Source organism: Sceloporus occidentalis, unplaced genomic scaffold, assembly GCF_023333645.1.
Source record: "Sceloporus occidentalis isolate IW3139 unplaced genomic scaffold, rSceOcc1.0.p SCAF_37, whole genome shotgun sequence".
NCBI classification, from domain to species: Eukaryota; Metazoa; Chordata; class Lepidosauria; order Squamata; family Phrynosomatidae; genus Sceloporus; species Sceloporus occidentalis.
Genome location: NW_028317017.1, coordinates 1,803,410 through 1,817,589, shown reverse-complemented (window position 1 = coordinate 1,817,589; position 14,180 = coordinate 1,803,410). Strand labels below are relative to the sequence as shown.

The window sequence follows — 14,180 nt, the reverse complement described above, 5'->3', positions numbered from 1 at the left end:
TGCCGCGAAGCCAAGACAAGGTAAGATGAAGGGGGGGAATGGTAGACGAAGACGAAGACAATCACGAAGATCTTCGTGGTGTGTGTCTTCGTCTTCGCCTACGTTTTACCGCCGCCGTCTTCTCTTCGGCGTGTCTTCGGAACGAACACGAAAACGCACTCTTCGTGTTCGTTTCCATGTTCGCCCGAAGACGAATGCACAAGTCTACTAACAACCACAATGGACATTTTTGTGTCCAATCAGCAGTCTAAACAATATTTTAGATGGAAGCGTCTGGGTCTAAAATTAGGCTGTGCTCAAAGCAATGCATAAACTATTTTACAGCCTTGTAGCATGTTGGTGCTTTACAAATATATTAATAAAAAGATATTATTATTATTACACCTATTGTACAGTGCTGTGGAATATGATAGTGCTATATAAAACAATAATCATTATTGTAAGGCATATGCAATCAAGAGATGGCATGTAACAGTAGGCCAGGAATCACAAAGTGGTATACCCTATGACCAGCACTTCTTTGAGCTCAAAGTAGGACTTTAGACATTTATATTGATGTTTGTGTATTTTATTTTGGCAGGTGCATTCATCACTTACTATCTGCAAGCACTGAATCAAGGTTCCAGGTGATAGGCTTCCCTGATGTCATCCAGTGAAAAAGTCTGCCATCTAGTGGTCGGACTATATTACTATTCTTTATTGGGTTTGATCCATTCCATTTCATTCTTTATTTGATGATTGTTTGGTAATGTTTAGTGCAAACATTAAAAAAATCTTAGAATTTAAAAGTACTCCCAGTCCCGAGTCTAGATTATGAAGAAGAGGGTAACCGTGTACAGACTTTAGGATTTCGTTTTTCCCCAAAATATGTATTTGCCTATTTTCAAAACAATGTCCTTGCTTGTGGAGGTGTATTTTATGTAACAAAAAGTGATACAGTCCCATAAAACATATACATTGTTTCCATAATCGAGACAGTTGCTGTGATTAATAAATTTATATTTGGGTTTCATTTCAGATATTATACATCTTTTGGGGGCAGTTGTGAGACCCAAAGAGAAAGAACACTCTGCACACTTTTGTTAATTAAATTTAACTGGTGCTGCAGCATGGGACACATTTTTCCTCCCGAAGGCTGAGACAATTTTTGTAATTCCTGCTACTCAATTGCCTCAATTGGCGTGAAAAATGTAAGGTATCACATTTACTTTCCAGAGGGACAATGGCTGCACCTGTAAGTACCAGAAATAAATTCACTTTTGTTTTGCATAAGCCTCTAGTTGCCCAGTGTTTCATTTATTGTTGGCGTGGAGTCATATACTGGCTTTACATCGGCTATTGACCCGTGGGAGCACTGGTGACTGAAGTGGGGGCTTGCATCTTGGAATCCGAAACAAGGTGGGACCTGTTCATTCTGTTCAACATATATAAATTTTGTTCATTTTTTTTTTTCTCACGACAAGTTCATCTATTCACAACACAAAAAAATACACACAAATAGGGGATCACACAACTTAAAAAGCATAAGCATTCTCGGGTTGAAATAAATTTCCACTCCCTTAGTAATTCTATCCATCTGATGTTGTTGTACATCCATGTAGATTGCACTCACATATGTAAGTGACAGTACACAACATATTGTATGGTAGGCACATATAGCAAGGCATAAATACTATAATTATGCCTAATGATATAACTGAAAATACAAATATACGAGTATGGCACCCTTTTTTGCACCCCTGGTTCACCCACTTTTGAGTGCCCATAATTAACATTATCTTCATCATCATTGTGTCGAAGGATTATCTAAATTGTAGTCCACAGAAGTCAACCAGCCCATTTTTTTCATCCTGTAATATCACAGTAGTTTAGCTGTAATCAGATATTTTCCCATCATTCCCCAGTTGGTTTCACAATGGATCAACATATTAATTTTTTTTTTCAAAATCAATTTTTATTCAATTTTCCAAACATACAGTAGGGAGGGGGGTAGGGATACAGAAAGGAAAAAGACGGAGGGTAGGAATGTGGGGGAATCAGGTATCCCCGGCATGAGACAATGGTATGCAAGATCACAAATCCAGGTACAGAATACAAGTACAGAGGTCGGCCAACATGAGGTAGCAATTAGCGTTACAAAAAACCAGTGTCAAAAATGGAGTACACAGATCGAGAAGACCAGACAGGCCGCGACAGACCCGTCAACAGAGCAGGTAAGAGCATCGGTCGGTCGAGCAACCGGGCAATACAGGACAAAGCAGGGCAACTACACATCGTGCCCAACAACAGAGGACAACCAGTAGAACCATGTGGCCATATAGGCCTCCCTAAGTTTCAGAGTCAAGGCAGAGAGATCCTCAACCCTCCTGATTTCCTCCACCCTTGCCACCCAGGCCGGTGAGAGGGAGGGCGAGGTTGTTTCCAGTGTAGGGGTATAAGGCTTTTAGCAGCGTCAAGGAGATGTCGGACCACCGACCGTTTGTAATGTGAGATCGAGTGGGAAGTGTGGTGCAGGAGCATGGGCAGCAGTTGGAAGGGGGGGGGGGGAGTCCGAGAGCTCCGAGATCACCCGGTGGATCTCCTTCCAGTAGGGTTGTAACAAGGGACATGACCACCATATGTGCAACATCGTGCCCACGTCCCCACCGCACCTCCAACACCTATCAGAGGTACCCGGGAACATTCTATGGAGCCTCTGCGGCGTCCTGTACCAGTTCGTCAACAGTTTATAGTTAGTCTCCTGTGTCTTAGTCGCTCAAGAGCTCTTGTGGGTGAAAACGAATATCTTGTCCCAGTCCTTGTCGGAGAGTCGAGTGTCACAGGTGACCTCCCAGGTCGCGCAGTAGGGCGGTCGCGTCGTGTAAGTCGCTGTCAAGAGTAATGAGTAGAGCAGGGAGATGGCCCTCTCCGGTGGGTGAGCCCTCGTGCACAAGGTCTCAAAGCCTGTTAAGGGCCGGTGAAGATGGTCCCCATGCGGTAAGGTAGAAAGGTAGTGCCTAATTTGGTGGTATGTAAAGCACTCCAACCACGTAGGATCGCGTCCCGGTATCAACGAACCCAAGGGCAGCAGCCTGCCCCCAAAGAGCGCCCGAGCCCGGAAAGGGGCAGGAACCCCAAGGAAGTCCAGTCGACCCTCCCCACGCCCCGGCGCAGAGTCCGGGTTCCCCCAAAAGGGCAGCAAGGGTGACGGAGCGGTAGAGAGGCGGGCGCGTTGACCCACCTCCCTCCAAACCGCCAGAGTCGCCAGAATGAAAGGGTGCGAAATGCCGCCGTGGCTGCCACACGGGCCCCACAAAGCATGGTACACACAGCCCCGCAACTCACCGAGCTCCAGGTCGACCCACGGCTTAGCGAGGGGACCCAGGGAATGCCACTCCAATATGCGAAGCAAGTGGGCAGCATGGTAGTACCCATGGAAATCAGGCAAGGCAAGACCGCCCGCAGCCTTGGGTCTCATGAGTTGGGAGAATCGCTGCTGAGGGCTCTTGTTGCCCCAGACAAACTTAGACACCACTGAATCGGCAGCGTTTGAAACAGATACAACACCCGAGGCAAAAGGTTCATCTTGATGACATTCACCCGGCCAATCCAGGAGAGGTACAGCGGTGTCCACCGCCGCAGGTCCCCGGACAGGATGGCGAGCAATGGTGTAAAATTGACATGGTAAGAAGTGCGGGGTCGGCGGTCAGCCAGATCCCCAAATACTTCAGCTTCTCTGGGCACCACTTGAAGGGGAAGCTAGGTAAGAGCGTGGTCGCCAACCGATGGGGCAGGGTGATGTTTAAAATTTCAGATTTCGAGTAGTTTATTTTAGATAGCCCGCCGTAGAGACGAAATGCCTCAAGAATATTCGGGAGCGTAACACCGGGGCGGTCAACAATAAACAGTAGGTCGTCTGCGTATGCCGCTACCTTATGATGTCTACCACCTTCCTGCAACCCCAATATGTTCGGGTCCGAGCGGACCTCCAGAAAAGGCTCCAGAGACAGCGCAAAGAGCATCAGGGACAGGGGGCACCCCTGCCTAGTTCCGTTCTTTATCGCTATGGGGGGGGATAGAGCCCCATTAATCCGAATGCGAGCAGTTGGTGAGGAATAGAGGGCCCCAATCCAAGCCAACATAGAGGGACCCAGACCCAGATGCTCCAGGGTAGCCCCCAAGAATACCCAGTCCACCCTATCAAAGGCTTTCGCAGCGTCGGTCGATAAGAATAAAATTTGGCGCGCCTCCACCCGCGCCTTATGGATTACGGAGAGAAGTCTAATCGTGTTGTCTCGCGCCTCACGCCGAGGGATAAAACCTGCTTGGTCGGGGTGGATCAGTAGTGGGAGGAAACGAGCCAAACGTAACGCCAACATTTTAGCAAAAAGCTTTAAGTCGGCATTGAGGAGCGAGATGGGCCGGTAGCTCTGACACAGACCAGGATCCTTGCCCTCCTTTGGAATAACTGTGATCGTGGCCGCCAATGAATGGGAAGGGAACTGAAGTCCCTCTCGGATGGCATTGAGCGCAGCAAGCAGGTGAGGGAAAAGGTGCGTCGAGAAGGTGCGATAGTACCCCAAGGGCAAACCGTCCGGGCCCGGACACTTACCCCGATGCGTAGCCTTCAGAGCCGCGGAAAGCTCCGCAGCCGAGAACGGATCCTCCATGGATTCCGCCTGTTCGCAGGTAAGCTTGCGCACACCGTGTTCCGCAAGGTCGATGCGGACCCGTTTATCGTGACGGGCACCACCATCCGAAGCCTGTGACGAGCCATAAAGGGAGTAATAGTAGGCGTGAAACGCATCCACTATCTTAGAGGGGTAAGGGGACAAATCCCCCGCAGGCGTCCGGACTCTATGGATATGCGTGTTGCGCTTAAGTGGGTTAATCATCTTGGCCAACAGCTTACCACATTTGTTACCGTGCTCACTGAAAAATCTCTGACTATACAGGGAAGTCCGGCAAAACCTAGAGTTGAGAATATCAGACAGCTGACCCCTTAAGGAGATCAATTCTGCGTAGGTCTCCTCACCCAGGGTGTCTTTATGTGTGGATTCCAAGTGCTGAATTCGCGCGGTGAGCCTATCAATCTCCTGCGCGCGCACCCTCTTTCTCTGTGTACCCTGTTGTATGAAGAAACCTCGCAGCACGCACTTATGGGCCTCCCACACCACCAGAGGGGACACCCCCTGCGTAGCATTGTCCTGGAAATAACGTTGCAGTTTCGTCTCCGTCTGAGAAACAAGAGCCTTGTCCAATAAGAAAGAGTTGTTAAGTCACCACGTCCACTCCCTGGCCCTACACAACGGAGAGTCTAGCGTAATGGAAACCGGAGAATGGTCTGTCCAGGTCATCGGCAAGATCATGGCCGTCTGCAGCAAGTCGAGGTAAGTCTGAGAGAGAGATATGTAGTCCAGTCGAGAATAGCAAGCATGAGGCGAGGAGTAGAAAGTGAAGTCCCGGGCAGTCGGGTACAGAGAACGCCAGCAGTCAGTCAATCAGGTGCTGCGGGAACACAACTAGAACCAGAGGAGGTTTCGGCCTCCGGGTGAAGGGGGACATTTAAATCCCCTCCCAGAATCACAAGGCCCTCTCCAAAAGTGGAGAGCGAGGCCAGAATAGAGCGGAGGGCCACATGTTGAGCTCTATTAGGGAGATACACGCTGGCAAAGGTGTAGAGAGCCTCCGCGATATAGCCCTTACCGAAGGTGAAACGGCCTGAGGGATCATGACAGTATCCTTAACAACGAACAGGACCCTGCTAGAAAACAGTATAGCCGTCCCCTTAGTCTTAGACTCCGGATTGTTACTAAAATATCCCAGAGGGTAATGGGAACTCTTAAGGTGGATCAACATATTTAACACAGCTCTAACCATAGGAGTAAGCAGTCATGTTTGGCTACATACTCATTGGACCAGTTGTTGGCTAAAAGGCAAGGATCACATGCTTTTTTCATTTATCACTCACAGTGGTATCATCTCTTCTCCAGATAGAGCCTTGCTTTTTGTGCAAATGCTAGGTTTCCACCCTTAATATAAGTCTTGCATATACACTTTTCCCACACAAGGCTCCCATAATGGAAGAAAGGCATATTCCATATGGAAGAATGGTAGATTGTCAGCTTAGCAGTCGATGGAAAGCTCTTGCACAGAAATATTGTGTATGTAGTTCGCATTCTAAGCACAGTTTGCCAGCTATATATGCTATACAGGTACTATAAAGATGGTTTAAAACAGATCTTTTACTCCTTCTATGGATCTTCAAAGTAATGTATTCAAAGACAAGCAGAACAGCAGAATATTGAAAACGCTAGAGTGAAATTGATCAAAACCGCAAACCAACACCTGCTTTAAAACCAGGATGACTATTCCTAAAGTGATGGAACATGCAAAGCTATTGTACATATAATGCCCTTTCCAACACCTTCTACGCAGTTTTATCACAGGATATAACAATCTGATTTCTAAGATAAGATAACGTTCAAGGTAGCATTTCCCATGGAGCTCTTTGCACCTCGGTAAATGCCTTTTTGCTGCTTTCCGACAGTCAAGCATACTTCTAAAAAAAAATTAAAAAAAATGAAAGCGGATCTATCACTTATTCGCTATTCCCATACACGGGTGTTATTACACTAAAATAAACAAAATATTGACATGCATTAGAAACCCACCTGATTTGTATTTTAGTGCAGGCAGCTACTCTGATACAAATGAATTCCCCTCTTTAAATTAACATTTTTTTCTCCTTATAAATAGAGATCCATCAATATCCATCTATACCAGGGGTGTCCAAGTTTTTTCTGCAGTGGGCCACTTCATCAGAATTGTATACGTGCGAGGGCCGCACTCATTTTTCACTGTGAGAAAATATGGCCTTTAATAAAATATGCAGATTTAAATAAAGTAAATGACACAAAATCTTTACCCTAACTGATTTCTGGGCCTAGAAAGTGTTGTGACTACAAATTCAGGATAATTAAAAATGAAATAGTTCTATTTATTCTAGGGATGCACCAAAATGAAACTTCTGGACCAAAACATTCACTTAGCCAAAACCGAAAATGACCCCCCACCTTTAAAAATAATAAAAACTCAAATTTTTTATAAAAGTAGGTAACACACCACAAATGGACAAAAAAAAGTAGCAAATGACTTGGGATGATAGGAGTGTGATTGTTAACAGCAATCACACTCCTATTATACCCAGGCAACAAGTAAATGCTGGTACCTAGGCATGATGGGACTGTGCTTGCTGTGATTGCTGTTAGCAACCACACTCCTAACATGCCAAGTCAGCCAGTACATGCTGGTACAGGGTCGCGGGCCGCATTTGGCCCACGGGCCGCATGTTGGACGCCCCTGATCTATACATTTGGTCTCTTTGCCCATCCCCCTCCCAAGCTCCTTGGCTGGTAAGGCCAGTTCCAGCACTGCTTTGAGCAAGTGTTCCACAAAGTCTAATGAGTCCGATTTATTTCAAAGGGAGCCTTTCCTGTGAGTAAATTAAGGTAAAGGTACAAGGCAGCACCTTACCTGTGCTAATCAGCAATACGTGAACATTATGTGTGGAAAACATGGCAGATGTAGTCACCGAATGGGTGACAAAATTCTCATGTGTGACACCAGTGCAGTAAAAAAGTCAAGGAGCACCAAACACCCTAGTGTAATGTTAATATTTAATTCTGTGTTGGCATGTGCAGCAATACCAGTCCCTAATACCCCTAATGACAGAAGTATTTGTAGGCCTGATCACTTTGCTGTAAATTCTGTAAGAGCCACTAGATGGCGATACGGCTTGTACTAGTAAATAAGACACACCAGCCACATTAGAATAAGCATTGTCCGAAGGCAGGAGAGGAACTAGGAAAAGTGAGCTAAGGAAGATGGGAGTAAGGCCGTCATCATGTAATTTTGTAGGCGTCCTTTGAAGGATCGAAGGCAGGAGGAAAGATGGATAGGCCGGGGGAGGGCATTCCAGAGGATAGGGGCAGCCCTTGGGAAATCTTGCAAGTGAGCATGAGAACTAGAAATCAGAGCGCAGGAAACCGAGATCATCGATTGATTGGAAAGACCAGGTGTGAGTGTATTTTGAGATGAGTTAGGAGATGTAAGTAGAAGACCCCCGAGTAAGGATCAGGGGCATAACAACGGGGTCCTGGTGCGAAAAATTGCCCGGGGCTCTCCAACTTCAACAGCTGGTCTGTGCCATCATTGCCCCCACACAACTGGTCTAAGCCTTCTTTGCCCCTTCCGACATACAACAAAATGTAAACACACTTACACAAATTACACACACTCCATTTCACCCCACTTACACAATTACACATCCATGCTCACAGACACACACAAGTATCGTCCGAAGGCAGGAGAGGAACTAGGAAAAGTGAGTTAAGGAAGATGGGAGTAAGGCCGTCATCATGTAAGTTTGTAGGCGTCCCTAAGGCTAGGTTTCCACTTGTTTGTTTGTTTTGCTAAAAACGCCCATAATAACGCCAATTCAGCCACACAGCTTTTTTTTTTTGTGAAAAAACGCTGCAGCCAGATGTTAGCTGTTCTTCAATAGGAAATCGCACAATGCCATATCCGCTTGGCGTTTTTCTGTTTGCCGTTTTTTCAGTCCTCTGTGGCGTTTTTCTGCTTTTTGTGGCTCTGTGGCAGTTTTTCAAAATCGCAGCATGTTGACACTCTGGTGTTTTTTGCAAGGAAATCTTGGTGTTTTTCTCCAATAGAAGTCTATGGGAGAGAAAAAACGCCATGAAAAAGCCATGTGGGTTTTGCCTTGGCGTTTTTTATGGCGTTTTTTTTTCACAGTTACAATGCAGAGGATGGACCCAGTATCTGTGTGTCCTACGAGAAATAGGCTGGAAACAAACAGTTTCACACAAAACAAAGTTCATATTGAATTTTACACCATTTGGAACAAACATGCCATTACAAACAAACATACCCAACTGGATCCTGCGTGCCAAAAGCAACAGCAAACAATTTGCACCATCATTTGGGGCCAATCTTCCTAGAGGAGCAGACATTCGGAATAAAGCATGCCTTACAAACCACAGAAAAGAGACAAAAGGGTCCGCCGGGGCGTGTTTAAGTAGAACTCTACCAAGGAAATGACATCAGGAGGGGGCAGATACTTGCCATTTATCCTAATCCCTTTTAGCTGGGTGACAATTAAATAACTTGTAAAGGCTGGAAAAACTGCCTAAGGTCAAAAAATCAATTTCCACAAAAAGGCTAAAACGCCAGAAAAAACTCCAGAAAAAACGCCAAAACGCAGGAAAATGCAGTGGCAGTTTTCTTGGCGTTTTTCATCAAGAAAATAACGCAGGACAAAAACCCAAGTGGAAACCTAGCCTGAAGAAGTGAAGTCTTTATTTGATATATACCTTCAGTGCTGAGATCACAAGTGAATTTCAATTACCGTATTTGCTCGATTATAAGACGACCCTGATTATAAGACGACCCCCCAAATCTGAAAATTAATTTAGGAGAAAAAAAAAAAAGCCTGAATATAAGACGACCCTATAGGAAAAACGTTTTACCAGTAAATGTTAATTCATGTAAACTATTTTTTTTAATAAAAGCTATGATTGAGAAAAATAGTTTGGTTTTATTTCCTTCTATTTTCCAACCTGCCCCCTCAGTTATGCACATCTGCCCCAGAAATGCCTTATACCCCCTATATGCCACTGTGCCCCATGATATACCTTTTAACCCTCTAAATGCCACTGTGCCCCATGATATGCCTTTTAACCCTATATGCCACTGTGCCCCATGATATGCCTTTTGACCCCCTATGTGCCACTCTGCCTCCAGAATTACCTTATACCCCTATATGCCACTCTGGCATTAAGGGGGTTAAAAGGCATATAAAGGGGGAGAGTGGCATATAGGGAGGTTTAAGGCATTTCAGGAGGCAGAGTGGCATATAGAGAGTTAAAAATGCCTTATGCCCCCATTTAACAGTCCCTCCCCCTCCCTCCTCCAAACTTACCCGTGCTTCTGACTCCCCTGTCATGTAGCCGGGCAGCGTGTAGAGCTCTACGCGATTCGCGTAGAGAACTTACACTGCAGCCGGAAGGAGGTGTGGCTAGTAGCGGGGGTTGTCTGCGTCCATCGCGCAGACCTTCCCCGACTGTCAGAGAGAATTCCCTGTACCGGTGCCGGTCCCGCACCGGTGCAGGGAACTCTGATCTCTGACAGCCGGGGAAGGTCTGTGCGATGGACGCAGACAACCCCCGCTACTAGCCACACCTCCTTCCGTTCCCCCGGTTGCACACCGGGGACTCAGAAGCACCGGTAAGTGGGGCGGGGGCGGGACTGGGTAGACAGGAGGATCCAGGTCCCCTGCAGCTGCGGGGGATCTGGATCTTAGTCAGACCTATTTGAGGTCTGATTATAAGACGAGGGGTATTTTTCAGAGCATTTGCTCTGAAAAAAACCTCGTCTTATAATCGAGCAAATACGGTAATCTATACATGCAAAGCTGGGTTTGTGTGTTGATGTGTTATATATATATATATATAAGTCCAAAATTAACAATTGCACTCCAAATGCCAAGTTTATGCCTGGTGCCAAATAGCTGCAGCAGTAAACAATATAAAGTCCAAAAATAGTTACCGGCACTCCAGGGACTTTCCAAATAACCACACAAACAACTTCGGTTTTCAAGTCAACGTTTCAGTCTTGTTTATTTCAGACTTTCATCAGGACATATTTGGAAAGTCCCTGGAGTGCCGGTAACTATTTTTGGACTTATATATATATATATATATATATATATATATGGGCAGCAGGGACTAATAAATGGGTTTAAGATATTTGGACAGGGGCGCAATTTCAGTGCTTGCCATAGGTGCTATTTTCAGTAGATACGCCTCTGGAGGAGAGGTGTTAGTAAAGGGATGAGTGAGTAAGATGAGTCTGGCAGCAGCATTCATGGTGGATTGTAGAGGGTGGGATGGGTATGAGGGAGACCAGCTAAGACATGGTTACAATAGTCAAAGTGGGACACAATGAGGGCAGGGACAAGAGCCTTAGCGGCATCATGTGTTAGGAAAGGATGAATGCAGGCAATGCTTTTAAGATGAGACAGACTGGATGTGGAGGGTAAATGACAGGTCAGAGTTAAGGGTGACATCAAGGCAGCGATCGTGAGGGGATAGGGAGATTATTGAACAATTAACATTGAGGAAAATTGTTAAAGTGAATGTTAGCATTGGAGGGAGGGAAGATAAGTGCAGTTTTGGAGAGACTGAGTTTTAGGAATGCAGAGACCAAGGCAGTACGATTAGTTACACGATCTATGAGGGAGGGAGATCAGGAAAGGATAGGTAGATCTGGATGTCATTGGCATGCAGGTGGTATAGAAAGCCAAAGGTTGCTAATTGAGGTAGCGTGAAGTGAGAACAAAGGAGGCACACCAACTGAGAGCGGAAGGGAAGTTTTACTGGAGAGGTTGACGATGAAATTATGATGAGAATGGAGGTATGAGGAAGTAGAGAGATGACGATAGTTGGATCCAGGGAGGGCTTTTTCAAGATTTGAGTTATGGTAGCACGGTTGAAGGAGAATCAGTATAGGGAACTAGATGTAAAGTGGTCGTGTATGGCTGTTTGTTTTATTCCTGGGAGCAAAGGTAAATTGTTATTGAGTTGGACTCAAGCCTAATAGGCCTGGTATCTATCCTTACATTCTCCAGGTAAAACTTCTGCCAACCTGATGGCACAAATCTCTCTTCCTTGTGTAATTTGCTGGCACTCCAGTGCAATCACCAAGTTTGATTTGGTATGCAGAGCCAGATAATGCAGTTTTGATAGGAATTACATACTAGCACCACCCAGTTCCACCTTGGATCCACACAATTATGGACATCAAATTTTAGTAGGGATAGGGGGAAATATGAGGCAGCAGCTAGACCCCTTGGCAATCAGTTCCAACATATCCTTGTGTTTGCAATGGTGACACCAGGTAAATGTAAAAATAATTCTCAGCTACTATATGCATTAAATTGCATACAATGGCTAGGTGTACGGCATAAACTGCGTCATGACCACCTCCTGCAAGAGTAGACTTCAGGTAGCTGAAGCCCACAAGTTCCCAGGTATGTGTAGAATACTTCCAACTTGTATGTCATGGTTTATATCCCTGCTTGGATTCAGGTGACTCAATTAACCATGGCAGGGTTTCTATGAGGACAGTTGATTAACACCATTGGGCTATTAAAGGGGGTTAACATTTAAAGCATCTCAAGTTCAACTCCTTTAGAATGTTCGAAGGTATGGAATATATGCAGTCACAGAGTTGATAAAAAGTTACTTTATTTTTAGGTCTGTCATGAAGATATGCTACACTGGATTACAATAATAGATTTACTCCCTGGCTTCTTAATGTACACAGGGTGTGGCATTCAGCTGTCTTGGAGGCACCATCTTTGTCATTTTTGCACACAGACTTATCTCTGACTCATGTGTTCTGTGGATCAACATCTTTGCAACTGATATAGCAAAAGACAAATGTCCCTTCCCTATCTTGGAATTGGTTAGCTCTGTAGCTTTTGCTACTGATGGTGCTAAATAATTTTGAGGTTGAAACGATTCCCAGGTTTACCGAGGCAGATTAAAATATGAACTCACTGTATACCTGCTCCTACTTGACCTGTACCCATCCTCTGCCAATCCTCTAGTTTTGACCCTTGGCTACATTGCTGGTTCTCCCTTCCTGGACTGCCTATTCAGATTACACACTATGGCTACATTCCTGACCTAGCTTCCAGTTACATCCCCTTTCGAGGATGGTTCTTTGGTTTTGGCCTCTTCTACATATTTGATCCCAGCTCTTTGCCATGCCTAAGCCCTGAGGTAAGCTCAACCATCTCCAATTTTAAAACAAAACAAAACAAAAATCCTTAAAAAGAAATCTTTTTTTCAGTTATTTTTTTCCTCTTTTGAAGCCCGAGGTGCCATACTTCCTAGCCGGTGAAAATGTGCCCAGAGTCAATAGTATTAATTTCTGGGGCCGCAAATGCCAGAGAGTTCCTAGGAGCTTAGTGAAGCATTTTGAAGCACCAGAGTTAACTGAAAAATGCCTTATGGGACAGTACAATTCACACTAAAGAGAACCAAACCAATAAAAGGTATGTGTGTGTGTGTGTGTGTGTGAAAGCACAGTCAAAAGACACATTTGTGGGCAATTAGTGACCTCTTAACCACTTCGTTAATCGAAGAGTTCATGTAGCAGACAGCTGCGTGACAGACTAACACTACATTGCGCAAAACCTACAATTAAATGTGGACAGGAAATGTTCAGGTATGGGCCGATTTGCCTATTCTGTTGCACAAGATAAACTACGCTTTGACCAAAGAGAAGTACTGATCTCTTTTGCAGAGACATGTCATCCCTGACCTGAAGTTATGCAGAAGAGGATTTTCCAGTAGAACAAGGATCCTAAACACACATCAAAGCTCTGCCAGGTGTATCTGAATTCCAAGGAAGCGCAAGGAGCGCTAATTTTCATGGCTTCCCCACAAGGGTCACCGGAGCACAACCCAATTGTACATGATTGAAAGCATTTGGAAAAGTAAAAGGCAAAACACACTGTGGCAACTCTAGACACCCTCTCGGACTGCAGCATTAATGTGGATTGTAAAATTCTGCACAAACTCATGGAATCACTGCCAGAGTTAAAGCAGCCATAAAGACAAATGGTGTTCATTTATACCATACATTTAGATTTTTTTTATTTTTAGTATGCAATAAAATTTTCTTCTTTTATTAGTAACAATGATGTATTTTGGTTTAAGAAATACTGTATATTTTAAGAAGTTGCTGAAATAAAAGCAGATTGCAGTAGTAGACAGACTTTTGGACCACTGTGTTTATACAGTATCTATATCATGCACATTTAAACTATAAGCAGCTACAGGCCTGGACTGGGACAAAAAATAGGCCCGGGGATTTAAGACTGAGCAGCCCATTTTTATCTATTTATTGTTAAAGCCCACCCTTCATGTACCATCTTTGCATTTCCCCAAATCACTTAAACATTCATGATAGACACAAAAACTTACTCACTCATTCACACAAATCATTAACACATTTTCATTAATGCAGTCTCACAAATCATTCAAGCAATTCATCCACACATGAATTCATTAATTCTCATACGCATTCACACAATTCATCCACACTTATTA

At 44.8% G+C, this 14,180-nt stretch overlaps 1 protein-coding gene across 1 annotated transcript in view; it reads left to right on the top strand.

Moving 5' to 3' along the window:
- Positions 1-5,304: 5,304 nt before the first annotated feature.
- LOC149297695 (tyrosine-protein kinase CSK-like) overlaps positions 5,305-14,180 on the top strand; it is a 43,859-nt gene continuing 34,983 nt past the window's right edge. The window contains exons 1-2 of the mRNA XM_089488170.1: positions 5,305-5,369; positions 12,671-12,845. Coding sequence (XP_089344296.1) covers positions 5,305-5,369; positions 12,671-12,845 — 240 coding nt within the window. The remainder of the gene's footprint in view (positions 5,370-12,670; positions 12,846-14,180) is intronic.